This window comes from Musca autumnalis, unplaced genomic scaffold, assembly GCF_047663935.1.
Source record: "Musca autumnalis isolate F117 unplaced genomic scaffold, ASM4766393v1 scaffold_1, whole genome shotgun sequence".
NCBI lineage: Eukaryota > Metazoa > Arthropoda > Insecta > Diptera > Muscidae > Musca > Musca autumnalis.
This window is the reverse complement of record NW_027411644.1, coordinates 139836812-139852618: the sequence shown is the minus strand read 5'-3', so window position 1 is coordinate 139852618 and position 15807 is coordinate 139836812. Positions and strand designations below refer to the sequence as shown.

The following is a 15807-nucleotide window of genomic DNA, read 5'->3' as shown; positions in this document are numbered from 1 at the left end:
GCGTGGCTGTCTGGATCCGTGGCTGTCTCTCGCAACTCTCTAAAATCCACAAAAGTCTCTAATTTTTCTATCTTTTTCCACAAGAAGTCCTCCATTTCGCTCCATTTAGGTAAATCTTTGTGATTGCTTAATGAATCTTCCCACGCTCGCAGAGTATCGACTGAAATTTTTGTGGAAACCAAGTGGATTATAATTGGATACCAATTTGCTACCGGAATGTTGTAGGATTTGAAATTTCTAAGCTGTCGCTTACTGAACTCAGAACTTGTCTAATTGATTTAGAAGATTCGTGTTGAACAAATGGAGTACAGAAGAGTTTTTTTTCATTTGTTGGTTCACTAATATCCTTTCGTTTTCGTACCGCTTCTTAAGGGCGTTCCAAGCTAGATGGAAGTTTGCGTCTACCAAGTCGAATTTCTTTACAATGTCATATGCCTCTTCGCTTGTTTTACTGCGGAGGTGATAAAGCTTTTGAGCGGATGATAACTCTGTATGCTCTCCGAAAACCGCAGTAAAAATGTCTCTGAATGCTGGCCATTGGAATATAGGGTGGATTATCGCACGAAGGTAGTTTCAACGAAGAAACGCGTGGTTTGTCTTGCGATTCCACACTAGGTTTTTTGGGAGTCTTCGCGCGAATCGAAATCATGATGTTCCCTTTACATAGCTGGTGTGCCGAACTAGCGTTTTCGTATTTTTGCCCGTTAGCATCAGCGAAGTTGTGTTCTTCAGCCTCATCTTCTAACACCAGAGCTTCATAGCTTGACAGTAAAAGTCCCCATCTTCTTTCAATATCCAAATCTTTTACCTCTAATATCTGAACGGTGAGTTGTTCACTCTCCAGTTTCTCGAACTGTTTGCAAAAGCAGATTACCCGGTGGTAGTCGAAAAGAAAATTTCTTCTGGAATACATCGTCTTTGAGATGTTTAATCGAGCACTTTAAATTGTTTTGAAAAAATTTGTTAGGACAGTGTTTAGATGATTTGCATAGTTTCCTTGATTACCCATTAAAGAAAACCACCCACACACTTTCAACTGATTCTCAAGCAGAGAAAAATATTTTTTTGGCCTTCACGTAGAGAATGGTGGAAAAAAGATTGTGTTTTCCTTGTAGAAAATTCGCTCGATTTGTTTATTGCTTTTATTTTTCTTTGAATTCCCGTAAATTAGCAAAGGAAATTTTAATTGGTCGCTCGCTCCGTAACCCCTTAATTTGGCCTTGGTTCGGGCAAAAAGTTTCGAAAATCATTCAATAATTGCTCTATGAAATAAGGTTTTTTCCGTAGAATATTTTCTCATAAGCTGGCATTGATTTGCTCGGTTAAAGGTCCCTGTTTGATTTTACTTCATGTAGAGAGTCTCGAAAATTCCTTTATTCGCGAAGAGAACTGCGACGTTTACTTTTTACCACGCATGGTGATGGTTCTTCCGTATCTTGTGGATCTATATTTTGGTCGTTGGTGAAATAAGCATTTATTTTTCGTCGGGTTTCTAGATGTGGAGCATAGTATGATGCTGACGATCGCATATATTAAATTTTTTAGTACTGCTACATTTAGGTTTGAAATGATGTAGTGAAAGGCAATTGAGACGTTTTTTGTTAGTGATTACGTACTTGATTCTATCTTGTGGAGACAACGATTTGAAATATTTACATTACATCAAGTTATTCGTTTGATAGCATTGTTTGCAGAATTTCGAATTTTTTCGGTGTCGTATTGGGTGTAAAAGGACTGCGTGGCTGTCTGGATCCGTGGCTGTCTCTCGCAACTCTCTAAAATCCACAAAAGTCTCTAATTTTTCTATCTTTTTCCACAAGAAGTCCTCCATTTCGCTCCATTTAGGTAAATCTTTGTGATTGCTTAATGAATCTTCCCACGCTCGCAGAGTATCGACTGAAATTTTTGTGGAAACCAAGTGGATTATAATTGGATACCAATTTGCTACCGGAATGTTGTAGGATTTGAAAATTTCTAAGCTGTCGCTTACTGAACTCAGAACTTGTCTAATTGATTTAGAAGATTCGTGTTGAACAAATGGAGTACAGAAGAGTTTTTTTTTTCATTTGTTGGTTCACTAATATCCTTTCGTTTTCGTACCGCTTCTTAAGGGCGTTCCAAGCTAGATGGGAGTTTGCGTCTACCAAGTCGAATTTCTTTACAATGTCATATGCCTCTTCGCTTGTTTTACTGCGGAGGTGATAAAGCTTTTGAGCGGATGATAACTCTGTATGCTCTCCGAAAACCGCAGTAAAAATGTCTCTGAATGCTGGCCATTGGAATATAGGGTGGATTATCGCACGAAGGTAGTTTCAACGAAGAAACGCGTGGTTTGTCTTGCGATTCCACACTAGGTTTTTTGGGAGTCTTCGCGCGAATCGAAATCATGATGTTCCCTTTACATAGCTGGTGTGCCGAACTGGCGTCGTCGTATTTTTGCCCGTTAGCATCAGCGAAGTTGTGTTCTTCAGCCTCTTCTTCTAACACCAGAGCTTCATAGCTTGACAGTAAAAGTCCCCATCTTCTTTCAATATCCAAATCTTTTACCTCTAATATCTGAACGGTGAGTTGTTCACTCTCCAGCTTCTCGAACTGTTTGCAAAAGCAGATTACCTGGTGGTAGTCGAAAAGAAAATTTCTTCTCGAATACATCGTCTTTGAGAAGCTTAATCGAGCGCTTTAAATTGTTTTGAAAAAATCTGTTAGGACAGTGTTTAAATGATTTGCATAGTTTCCTTGATTCCCCATTAAAGAAAACCACCCACACACTTTCAACTAATTCTCAAGCAGAGAAAAATATTATTTTGGCCTTCACGTAGAGAATGGTGGAAAAAAAGATTGTGTTTTCCTTGTAGAAAATTCGCTCGATTTGTTTATTGTTTTTTATTTTTCTTTAAATTCCCGTAAATTAGCAAAGGATATTTAAATTGGTTGCTCGCACCGTAACCCTTTAATTTGGCCTTGGTTCGGGCAAAAAGTTTCGAAAATCATTCAATAATTGCTCTTTGAAATAAGGTTTTTTCCGTAGAATATTTTCTCATAAGCTGGCATTGATTTGCTCGGTTAAAGGTCCCTGTTTGATTTTACTTCATGTAGAGAGTCTCGAAAATTCCTTTATTCGCGAAGACAACTGCGACGTTTACTTTTTACCACGCATGGTGATGGTTCTTCCGTATCTTGTGGATCTATATTTTGGTCGTTGGTGAAATAAGCATTTGATTTTTCGTCGGGTTTCTCGATGTGGAGCATAGTATGATGCTGACGATTGCATATATTAAATTTTTTAGTACTGCTACATCTAGGTTTGAAATGATGTAGTGAAAGGCAATTGAGACGTTTTTTGTTAGTCATTACGTACTTGATTCTATCTTGTGGAGACAACGATTTGAAATATTTACATTACATCAAGTTATTCGTTTGATAGCATTGTTTGGGTGCCACCGTGGTGCAATGGTATGCACACCCGCCTTGCACGCAGAAGGTCGTGGGTTCGATTCCCCGGCCAGGCAACATCAACATTTTCAACGGTGGCAAAATACCCCTCAGTAATGTTGGCGACATTTCCTGAGTATTTCAGCCATGTAAAACTTCTCTATAAAGTGGTGTCGTAAGACACGCCGTTCGGACTCGGCGATAAACAGTAGGTCCCATATCATTGAGCTAATATGAATCGGGGTGCACTCATTGATATGAGAGAAGTCTACCCTGTCCCTTCTGGGATGTTTGTGGAACAATTATTATTATTATAGCATTGTTTGCAGAAATTCAAATTTTTTCGGTGTCGTATTGGGTGTAAAAGGACTGCGTGGCTGTCTCTCGCAACTCTCTAAAATCCACAAAAGTCTCTAATTTTTCTATCTTTTTCCACAAGAAGTCCTCCATTTCGCTCCATTTAGGTAAATCTTTGTGATTGCTTAATGAATCTTCCCACGCTCGCAGAGTATCGACTGAAATCTTTGTGGAAACCAAGTGGATTATAATTGGATACCAATTTGCTACCGGAATGTTGTAGGATTTGAAAATTTCTAAGCTGTCGCTTACTGAACTCAGAACTTGTCTAATTGATTTAGAAGATTCGTGTTGAACAAATGGAGTACAGAAGAGTTTTTTTTTCATTTGTTGGTTCACTAATATCCTTTCGTTTTCGTACCGCTTCTTAAGGGCGTTCCAAGCTAGATGGAAGTTTGCGTCTACCAAGTCGAATTTCTTTACAATGTCATATGCCTCTTCGCTTGTTTTACTGCGGAGGTGATAAAGCTTTTGAGCGGATGATAACTCTGTATGCTCTCCGAAAACCGCAGTAAAAATGTCTCTGAATGCTGGCCATTGGAATATAGGGTGGATTATCGCACGAAGGTAGTTTCAACGAAGAAACGCGTGGTTTGTCTTGCGATTCCACACTAGGTTTTTTGGGAGTCTTCGCGCGAATCGAAATCATGATGTTCCCTTTACATAGCTGGTGTGCCGAACTAGCGTCTTCGTAGTTTTGGCCGTTAGCATCAGCGAAGTTGTGTTCTTCAGCCTCATCTTCTTACACCAGAGCTTCATCGCTTGACAGTAAAAGTCCCCATCTTCTTTCAAGTTCCAAATCTTTTACCTCTAATACCTGAACGGTGAGTTGTTCACTCTCCAGCTTCTCGAACTGTTTGCAAAAGTAGATTACCTGGTGGTAGTCGAAAAGAAAATTTCTTCTCGAATACATCGTCTTTGAGAAGTTTAATCGAGCGCTATAAATTGTTTTGAAAAAATATGTTAGGACAGTGTTTAGATGATTTGCCTAGTTTCCTTGATTACCCATTAAAGAAAACCACCCACACACTTTCAACTGATTCGCAAGCTGAGAAAGATATTTTTTGGCCTTCACGTAGAGAATGGTGGTAAAAAAAGATTGTGTTTTCCATGTAGATAGATTCGATCGATTTGTTTATTATTTCTATTTTTCTTTAAATTCCCGTAAATTAGCAAAGGAAATTTTAATTGGTTGCTCACACCGTAACCCCTTAATTTGGCCTTGGTTCTGACAGAAAGTTTCGAAAATCATTTAATAATTGCTCTTTGAAATAAGGTTTTTTCCGTAGAATATTTTCTTTATATTTAGATAATATTTAGAAGAGAACTGCGACGCTTACAATTTACCACGCACCAACCACTTTTAAATTCTTCTTTTGTGAACTTTTCCTTTTTGCCCTGTTTCGAATTCCTATTTTCGGTTCCTCGGTATTTTAAGCTTTACTAATTAACTATCGTTTGTGCGCTTCCTTTCTTTCTTCCTTTACCTTTCGCGACTGTCGTTTGTGTTGTTGTGGTTGATATGTACGTGTGTGATATGTACGAAAGCTGGAGATTGTGAATACCCGTGTACATGTGCCAAAGGTGGTTGCTCTGAAGCGATGATTATTTAAGGGAAAGTCCGTCAAATGTGAAAAGAAATTTATTGAAAATGTGGTTTTGGGCTTTTTCGTTGCGGAATATATTTAACATGCTGATTAGTTATTTTTAGGATTTAGGAAATATCCATATTAAATTTCCACACAGAAGGTTAATTTTCATCGCGAAAAACCCACAAAAAAATATTATTTTGTATCCGAAAATAACGAAAGTCTGGGTTAAACTCGCAAAAACCGATTTTGAGCTATATCTCAAAAACAAGAGCTGATGGAGAAAAACCGGGACCGGGACAACTGCAACTTCGTCTGAAACATTCAACTTTTTCAATTTTGTTGAGCAGTGTTATTGCTGGTGGTTTTGCCGGTATGAGCAACCTCTTCTTCCAGCATGCGTTGATTTCGTACTTTTAGGTATTTGATGGATTTTTGCCTATTTTTGAGATAGAAAATGGACACAATTGTTGCTCCGTCTATGGGAAGTCGACCGGAGAAACTTTTGCAAGAGGTTTCCGCCGATTAGTTAGTTTCGCAAATTTTTCTTAACACCTAGTAGGAGGTGCAATATGGACAGTAGATTGCGCTGGAATTCCTACTCCTAGCAAATTCTAGGAGGCTCGTAAAGGACCATATGTTGGGCTCCCTTTGCACCTTTTTTATTTAAGCCCATGAGTGGGGAAACCTCAAAAAGAACACTTGAGACTTCGGTTTAAAAGTTTTATTCAATTTAAGGTCTCCTTGACCAATTGCTTAAACTTGACAAACTTAACTGACTTCAAAATTCATATATGCTTAGCAGGATAGTTACATGTTATTTGTACATATGTAATGGCTATATGAAAAATTATTTGTTTTTTTGTTTTAGATAGATACAGTTTTAAATGAAAAATAGAAATATATAATGAGCAAAAAAAAAAAAAAGAAATGAGTTCAAATAGTACAGATACAGAGAATAGTAGAGTATGTTAAATTGGAATTCAGTTTGCTCTACATGAGTGGAATTTTATGATAAATAGAGAAAAAAAGAAATTCAGTTCGCAGTTTTAGATAGATACAGTTTTAAATGAAAAAAAAAAGAAATATATAATGAGCAAAAAAAAAAAAAAAGAAATGAGTTTAAATAGTACAGATACAGAGAATAGTAGAGTATATAAAATTGGAATTCAGTTTGCTCTACATGAGTGGAATTTTATGATAAATAGAGAAAAAAAGGTTGTGTGTGGTAAGTATTGGCGCTCTTCGTACGCCCTGGCTAGTAAATATGTTGTAGGGGAAGTGGGACTTGTTGAACTGGGTTCAACACCTGCATTTACAGGGATGTAGACGAAAATTACAAAAATTTCGACTTTTTAATATCTTGCGTTTTAAGCTAAATGCGTGAAAATGCACAAGCCAAATGAAACTTTAGAAACTTGAAGCGACAGAAAATTTGTCGAAAATATCCGAATTTTACCGCAATTTTTTAACCATTCGTTGTGGCTTTTGAACAACCAGTGGCTTTGAGTGAGTTAAGTTTAAGTTGCTGATCATCAATTTTGGTCACTTAATATGCGCCACTTACGTAGTTTTGTTATACTTTACATATTAAAAACATTGGACTTCATATATTAGAGATGAGTTTAAAACTAATATTGTATCTTCTTAATAACTACGTGCATGACGTTGAGGGCTTGACTGTTGGTCTGCGCTCTGCTGCTTAGTTCTGTCATTCTGTCTGCACTTTCTGTTAGTTAGCAATTCTTGTGTGAACAGGTGGAGTTGAATGTTTTTTATGTTTGCAACTAGTTTTACATAGCAGTTCGTGTTCGGTCACTTGTTTGCAACCACACTGTGAGAATGTAACATATTTCGAGCAAATAAAAGATATATAAAGTACCTGAGAAAAACAACAAAAAGATGGTTAGTACTGCGGTTCGAAGGACAATGTTAAGGCGCGACATATCAACAACGCTTCAAACTGTAAAGCGGTGAATTCTCCATTCTACCGTGAATGTAAATAAAGAAATGTGCCCCAAAGAGAGATGTGGGGAATATCTAATTGTTAGTACAATTTCTCCCTATGCCCAAGAGTGCAACGTACCAAGCGAAACTTAGGCTCTCTTCATATAACTAATATCGTATAATTGTATGGTCCTTCCTTCTTTACTACGTCATGAAAAAAAAAATTTATTTGTACGAGAAGTCATTAGCTATCTACAATTTCAGGCGGCTGCTTACCCGTCATAGAATATATACTTGAAAGTTTTCGTGTAAATTTCATTGCGTTTTAATAACTTACCTTTATGATTAATTTAATTACTTTACTATGCATATTACATTTTCACAATAAATGAGTACTTAATAACTGATTGATATAGATCCCATTTGTCCAATGCATCGACTTTCATCGTCGAAAGATGCTAAAGTTAACCGGGATAGCTTATTGCACAGAACGCCTGTACCACTGTTTTGTATCGGATTAGGATCTGCAAATAAATATAAATTAATAAAGTATAAATAATTCAAATGCACGATTTTATGAATGATGATTCTGTTTAACTAAACAATGATTAGTCACATGGCGTAGTGCAATGGTATGCCCACCCGCATTGTATGCTGAATATCTCGGGTTCGATTCGGCAAAATACGAGTCAGTGTAATGTTGACGCCATTTCCTAAATATTTCAGCCATCTAAAACTTCACTAAAATTTTGTGGTCCCATAGCATTGATTAGGGTGTCAAAAAGCCGGGTTTTCCAAACAAACCCGTTTTCTGTTAACCGAAATTTTAAATTTTCTCAAAAACCTGTTTTCGGTCTTCAAAATTATTCGAAACCGGTTATCCGGTTTTGTTAAATAGGTACAATTCTCATACAACAATTCCTCATAATTGATAAATATTTGATTAAAATGTGCTGCAGAGGGTAAGTTTAGTATACCGACTTCGTTATTATATAATTATCTTATAATGTCCATGGTATAATAATATAGAAGGTAGGTCAGGTTCGAAAAAATTGTGAAAAACAAGGCCTGGATGTATTTGCTTATTCTGCCAGTTTTAAAATACATATATAAATATGCAACTGGTTGAAGTGTTCGTTTGATTCGTTGGGTCATTAACTAAAAACGCGAAAAATGAATGGGAGGCAAAGTTTTCGTTACAGAGTCAGCTTATGTGTATGTCATGGCACAATTACCCAGGTAGTGGCATCGTAAAATTTTGAATATGTTATGTCAAAACTTTCTTTATGTTGTTGGGGAAATTACAACAAAAATAATTTTTTTATAAATGGATTTGACTTTTCATATTCGATCAGCTGGTGTGATACCACTACCTGGTAGTTCTGCCATGGTGTATGTTCAAAAGTTTATTTCATCACAATGTTGATGAATTGCATTTCAATAAATGTTGTAATTAAAATATTTATTCCGACTGAATTTTAAAAGGTTTAAAATATTTTGTCATATTTTTCAAAACAATACACATACATATCGTCACCATAAATGCTCAAAGTCGTATCTCCAAAAAAGTCAAAATTAGTTTTTTGATTGAATCTAATACAGACTAAAATACAAAATTTCAAGCATCTACGTTAAAAATAACGATTCTATTCAAGAAAAGGCATTTCGGAAAATGTGATAACATTGCTGATTTTGCTGTAATGACGGATCCCAAAACCAAGCGTTTCGTATATGATTGATAATAACCCATATACTTGCCTTCATAACATTAATATGCTTAAGTGTTCCATACACCATTTGCCTGATTCGAGAAAAACTCTAGGTAATGTTTTAGTCCATACAGGCTAGATGTGGTGCAAAAATCCAATACTTTAAGAGTACAGTTCTACTTAACTAAACTGAAAGAATATATGAGGAGTTTATTTTAGTCAGATATCTGTTATAGTCTAGAAGTTATGGCCAATTTTTATAAATGCAAAAGGTTGTTGATTTGTTCCATAGGATCTTTTTTTCACGTTTTTGGCAATTTGTGTCACATGGTACACTTTATGTCACATTTTAACAAACAAACATTTGATCAATTGTGTTCCACCTCCGTTATGTGAAGTGCTGCTGTACAGCTGAAAATTCGGGGGCTTCAATAAAACAGTTGCAGTAGAAAATAAATGCTTTAGGGACCATTGTTATATGTTTCCTTTACATTTATTTAAGGCGTGGAATCCTCCACTTTCAAAATATAAAATTGTTTTAGCTTATTTTTATTGTCTTATTTCATCGTTTAATTCATTCGAAAAAGCAATAATAGTTCTTTGAACTATTGGTAGTGGCAATAAAATTCTATTTTAATTAATTTTCTGATATTTTAATTATCTTACATGTATTTTATTAAGCAGAAGGCGTTAAATTTTATCAAAAATTAATTTTAGTTTCATATAACAATACAACATTTTAAAATATCTAGTTTTTAACAGTATTCTTCTTCAGTTTTTAGACCTAGTCCTTTAAAATATTTTTTTTCCATACGCCACATTGTTCGTAACTTGACAAAATTGGCCAATATTTTGTTCCAAACGCCATCATTTGTTGAGAGGAACAATTAGTTTTTTATTCTTTTGTTCCATACACCAAACGGTACGGATATGGAACAAACAAGTTCAAAGTTTATTTGTTCCATACGCCAGACTTTATGGATATGGAACAAAAAAGCAGATTTTTTGCGTTCAAAGTGGATATGGAATATATTGATATTTCTATATCTATAAGAGATAGAGGAAAACCGACAAGAAATTCAAAAAGAGCAGGGTTGAAAACTTTGAAAGATACCTGTAACTCAAAATGTCAAAAATGGCGTATGGAACACTTAAGCGTCATGCTTAATGCTTAATCGACGATATGAAAGTTACAAAAATATTTTATTTACAACAATCAATTTAATTTTCATTGAAATGATTTAAAAGAAAGGAAAAATATCGAAATTGCAAAATATTATTAGTGGCTTCGGATAATGCAACGATTGTTGGGGGATTATTTGAAAATAAAAACATTTTATTGTTAATTCCATATGTTGTAACTGTAAGTAATGACGTAAATGTATTTTATGTTGTTGTGATATGTGTTAACATATTCCATCTCGCGTGTCAGAAAATTCGAAATATATATGTAATTAATACAAATTAAATGCTTTCGGATAAAATGAAATGTTTTTAGACTTGGCAAAAAATATTGGCTTTAAAAGTTAATTTGCGTGTAAGCTGCGGCTACATTTATGTTAAATAATGGGTAAAAATGGGTTGAAGCCAACGTGTCTTTTTTTGTTTTCTCTCGATTTGTGATTAAACCACACTCTTCACGATTTTCCCGTCAAAGTAAAAGTAGAAGGCAACTAAATATGGATCATCTCACTAGTGTATAACTTCTCAAAATTTGATCTGCGTCTACCATTAAATGATGCTGACATTTTGAAGTCAGATTTTAAGTGTTTTTTGAAATTTTCTTCTAATTTCGTTCCGCAAACAGGTGTTTTCAAAAAATCGTATATAGGATTGTAGAACTCGCGATTCTGAGTTATTTTATATATGTGTCGTGAATGTAGCCTACACAGCTTCGCAGAAATCTGCATCCAAATACGAACATTTTGTGCGAACATTTTTCTAAAAATCATATTTTCGGGCCTAATTTTTACAAGTGTCATTCGATTTACTCGTACTTTATTGCAAATTTTAGATTTTTACGTTGCGGATCTAATAAATTGTTACTCGTGAAATTCCATCTACTAAAACGCGAGATACGAGAAATTCCAAGGTTGGAAAATCACCAAAAATTGTTTTCGAAAATATCGCGCATGCAATGAAAAAACGAGTGCAGCATCTTGGTGTTTGTGGAAACAGAGATTTAAAAACTACACTGATAAGGGAACTACATTAATTTTATCCCAAAAAATAGTGTGTGATGCTACATCCACGGTTCCTGATTGATCGCCTTGAAATAGATATATATCGATGTAGAATTTCGTGGTGACACTGAAACCGGATGAAGAACAACATTTATTGTACCTTGCGCAAATTATAGATGTTTTATAGGGTTTTTAATGCTTAGATGCAGCCGATGCTACATCTAAGCGTCCAAGTTATATTTCGAAAATATACAAATTAAAAGATATGGTCTAGCTGTACATGAAAATCACATGCGGACAAAACGATTTTGATAATTACGCGATTTACACATATTTTAATAATGCATATAAGTTAAAGCGGTTTATTTGAACTCTATTTCCGTTTAAGAAGTCTAATGATTTATTTCATCAACCCGATAACTTTCCTCAATGGGAAACCTTCCATGTGAATGTAGATAAAGCAAAATCCGCCCATTTTCTTGAGAGTTTCAAGAAAAATAAAAGAAATACTCCTATAGAATTTTTCCAATATTATCAACTCAAGAATGCATGTGAAAACTATAAAGGCCTTGGTACATAAGCTGCCTCGCCTGGTTGCCTTGCTGTCCTACTTTATTTTTCTTCTTCTTCTTCTTTATTTGCCGATCCGTATTCGGATTTTGGAGATCATACAATTACAAGTTGAATATTTTAGATGTATATATAATATCTATTGTGTAAATTTATTCGGCAATGGTGAGTTCTCTATTCCTCGCAGCATTTATAAGGTTGTTCTCATCTGGCGTATTTGTCCAGTCTAGAATATTTTTTATCCATGACATTTCTCTTCTTCCTCTTGGCCTTTTTCCCTCAATTTGGCATTTTATTATGTTCTGGATGATTGAGTATTTTTCATTTCTCATTATGTGTCCGAAATAAGATGTTTTCCTATTTTTTATGGTGGCAAGCAGCTGTCGTTCTGTGTGCATTCTTCGTAGCACTTCTTCATTTGGTACACGCTCTGTCCATGGAATTTTTAGAGTTTTGCGATAAATCCATATTTCAAACGCGTTCAATTTATTTTCGTCCGTTGATTTTAATGTCCATGTTTCGGAAGCATAAAGTAAAGTGGACCATATGTAGCATTTAATAAATCGCATCTTCGTTGCAATGTTGATGTCATGACATGTTAATGTTTTATAATATTTGAAAAAAGATTGTCTGGCTACTTCAATTCGGCACATTATTTCCTTTGACGCATCCCATTGGTCATTTATGAGGACCCCGAGGTATTTAAAGTTCCTTACCCGTTCTATTTCATCATTTTTTATTATGAGCGATGTGCTGTTTTGGTTATTTCTTCTACTTATTACCATATATTTCGTCTTCTTAATATTTATTTTTAGGCCGTAAAATTCGCTTTTTTCATTGAGTAAGGTAACTAGTCTCTGTAGGCCATGTAGACTACTGGCAATTAATGTTGTGTCGTCAGCGTATCGTATATTATTTATTACTTCAGAGTAGTTTAGCCTTACACCAATTTGTTCGTTTTCTACTGCTTCTTGAAATATTTTATTGGAATATATGTTGAATAATAATGGTGAAAGGATGCATCCTTGTCTAACGCCTTTGGATATTAGTACAGTGTCACTAAGTTCTCCATCGACTTGAATACTTGCAGTTTGCTGCCAATAAAGGTTTTTTATGCATCTTATTTCCTTTTCTGCTATACCATGCCCGACCGTGTCGAAGGCTTTTTCGTAGTCGACGAAACATAAGAAAATATCTTTTTGGACATCTCTGCATTTTTGGATAAGGACTTGAATAATTAACAGTGCTTCTCGCGTTCCCATGCCTTCTTTAAAGCCGAATTGTGTCTTCTCCATATATGCCTCACACTTGGGGTATATCCTTTTGTGTAGTATTTTAATGAATCTTTTTAGGACATGGCACATTAGACTAATGAGTCTGTAATCACCGCATGTTCGGGCATTTGCTTTTTTTGGTATAGCTATAAACGTGGACTTTAGCCAGTCATTTGGGTATTGTCCTGTGTCATAAATATGATTGCAGAGTTTCAACAGTAGCTGAATGTTGTTATCTTCTATTAATTTCAGAATTTCAGCGGGTACTTCATCAGGGCCGGCGGCTTTTTTATCTTTCATTGATTGGATTGCCGATTTAATTTCGTCTTCGGTGATCGGGTTTCCTGTCATGTCCGATTCGGTGATACTGTTATTTTCTGGTCTTTCATCATCTGTAAATGTCGTTTTAATATATTTGTACCAAACACACTTTCTTTCTTCTGTCTCGAAAATAGCTTTTTTGTTTTCATCTATGAGTAGAGCGGGATGAGTTTTCCGGTATATTCCGGATGCTTCTTTTAATTTTTTGTGTAAGTTGAAGTCGTCATGTAAACTCTGTAACTTTTCAATTTCTTCGCATTGTTTGTTTAACTGGGCGTTCTTTGCAGCTCGTGTGGCGTTTTTAATTTCTTGGTTTATTTCCCAATAAGTTTCGTAGTTGCTGTTTTTGTATATTTTTCGTTTTTCTCGAAGTTCTAGAATCTCTGCTGTGATCCAGGATTCTTCCTTTTGGTTTGCTTTTGTTCCTAGGATATTTGTGGTTGTTTTAAAAATTGTTTTCATTTTGTCCCACAAATCTTCAGTGTATTCTCTGTTGACACTATTAAGTTCGGTGTTCATATATTCTTTTACCCTTTGTTTTATTGATGGATCCTTCAGTTTTTCTACATCAGGTTTGCTTTTTTGGTTCTTTTTTCTCGGTATTCCCAACTTTATGCGAATATTACATAATAGGAGGTTATGCTCCGGGATATGTGGAACATTTCAAAACACAAGAACAGTATCGTCGATTTATTATTATATAGTCGATTTGATTTCTAACAGGATTTTCTCTACTGTCTTGTGGCGATCTCCATGTATACAGTCGTCTTTGGTGATGACAGAATAGAGTATTGGCTATTTTCATTTTGTGCTCTTGGCAAAATTGTATAAGCCTGTCCTCTCTTTCATTTCTGGTGCCTAGTCCGAATTTTCCCGTAACATCGGTTGTTTCTATTTGTCCCACTTTGGCGTTGAAATCTCCTTGGATAATCGTGATCTCATGTGGCTTTGTCATTTTCATAAGTTGTTCAACATCGTTGTAAAATGTTTCTATTTCATCGTTATTTGCATCACACGTAGGTGCATAGACCTGGATAATATTTATATTAAGTGGTTTGGCACATATTTTTATCATCATAACTCTCTCCGATAATGGGATGTATCCATTTACACAATCGGCTATTTTATTCTCTACAATGATTGCAACACCTCTCCTGTGAACACCCTCGTTGTTTCCCGAATGATATACTTTCGTATTCTGTGATCTAAATTCGCCACTTTCGGTCCACCATGTTTCACTGATTCCTAGTATATCTATCTTCATTCTTTTCATTTCGTGTATGGTATTGTTTAGTTTTCCTGGTTCGTAAAGGCTTCTTACATTCCAAGTTTCGATATTTATGTTTGTTTTATTTTTACCTCCGGGGATTCTTAGCACCCTCGATTGGCCGGAGACTGAGGGCCGTGTGTTATTTCTTATATCCATAGCATTTGTATGATTTTCTAGGGATGTTACTTTAGTGGTTTCCCGTTGCCATCTAAAGGGTTTGTAGTTTTCCTTCTTCAATTCAGCCGCTCCTCCTGGAATTCAGACGCTGTTTGCTGCCGCCAACTGTTGATCAGACGCTGCCTTTGTTTTTCCTTTTTTTTTTTGGTTCGCCCCGCATATTTTATTTTTGCGGTACCCGCCATATCTGATGAGCGTTCCCCTATACACCACCTGGAGAGGCGTCCGATGGGAGAAAAAAAATTAACAAAAAATAACTCCACACGGAACTTTATTTTTGACATAATAAAAATAAAAGAATAAAGAAAGCCGAGCAAATTCCGAACTAGTTTGCCCTTTTCTTTTTTATTCTTTTATCAGAAGCAAGCAAGGTAAGCAGGCGAAGCAGCTTATGTACCCAGGCCTTTATTCCAAACCAAAATTTGTTTTTTTGTAACACAAATATGTGTTTATTTTGGCTATAATATCCTAACTACTATCCCGATGATTATAAGTTTGGTCTCATTTTATTCCCCGTGGAGTCTTTATTTAAAACTGTTATTTTTTGTAATTTTTGAAGGATAAATGGACCTATATTTTCAAAAAATTCGGATTACATTTAAGATTTTGTAAATTTTTTGTAAATTCCACGAATGCTGAGCAACGTTATACAAATATTATGCAATCTACCTAATGACGTCACTTTGTGATAACTCTTTAGTGACAATTGTGCTCAATAAAATAATTAGCGTTTTCATACCCTCAGCATTTATGCTAACGAGGGTATATGCCGAAAACCAAAAATGTTTTACAATCGATGAATCCGAGTTTCACCCATTCAGAATTCGCGAACTGTTAACATATTCTATATAGTATGATATACATTCTTTAATATGAAGTGTTTTAGGAGGGATCCCATAATGTCGACCATTAAAATTAATTTACGTGGAAGCTGTGTTGGCATCAATGTAGAAAAATAGGTAAAAATGGGTTGAAGCC

The 15807-nt window shown here is 35.4% G+C and overlaps 1 protein-coding gene across 19 annotated transcripts in view; it reads right to left on the bottom strand.

Annotated features, from left to right (window-relative positions):
* The window catches only part of Bili (FERM domain-containing protein 8 Bili), a 1367054-nt gene that overhangs the window by 73543 nt on the left and 1277704 nt on the right, over window positions 1-15807 (bottom strand). For all 19 annotated transcript variants that reach the window (XM_073956031.1, XM_073956053.1, XM_073956086.1 and 16 more), the window contains one exon: window positions 7663-7849. In XM_073956031.1, coding sequence (XP_073812132.1) covers window positions 7722-7849 — 128 coding nt within the window. In that variant the 3' untranslated portion in view covers window positions 7663-7721. The remainder of the gene's footprint in view (window positions 1-7662; window positions 7850-15807) is intronic.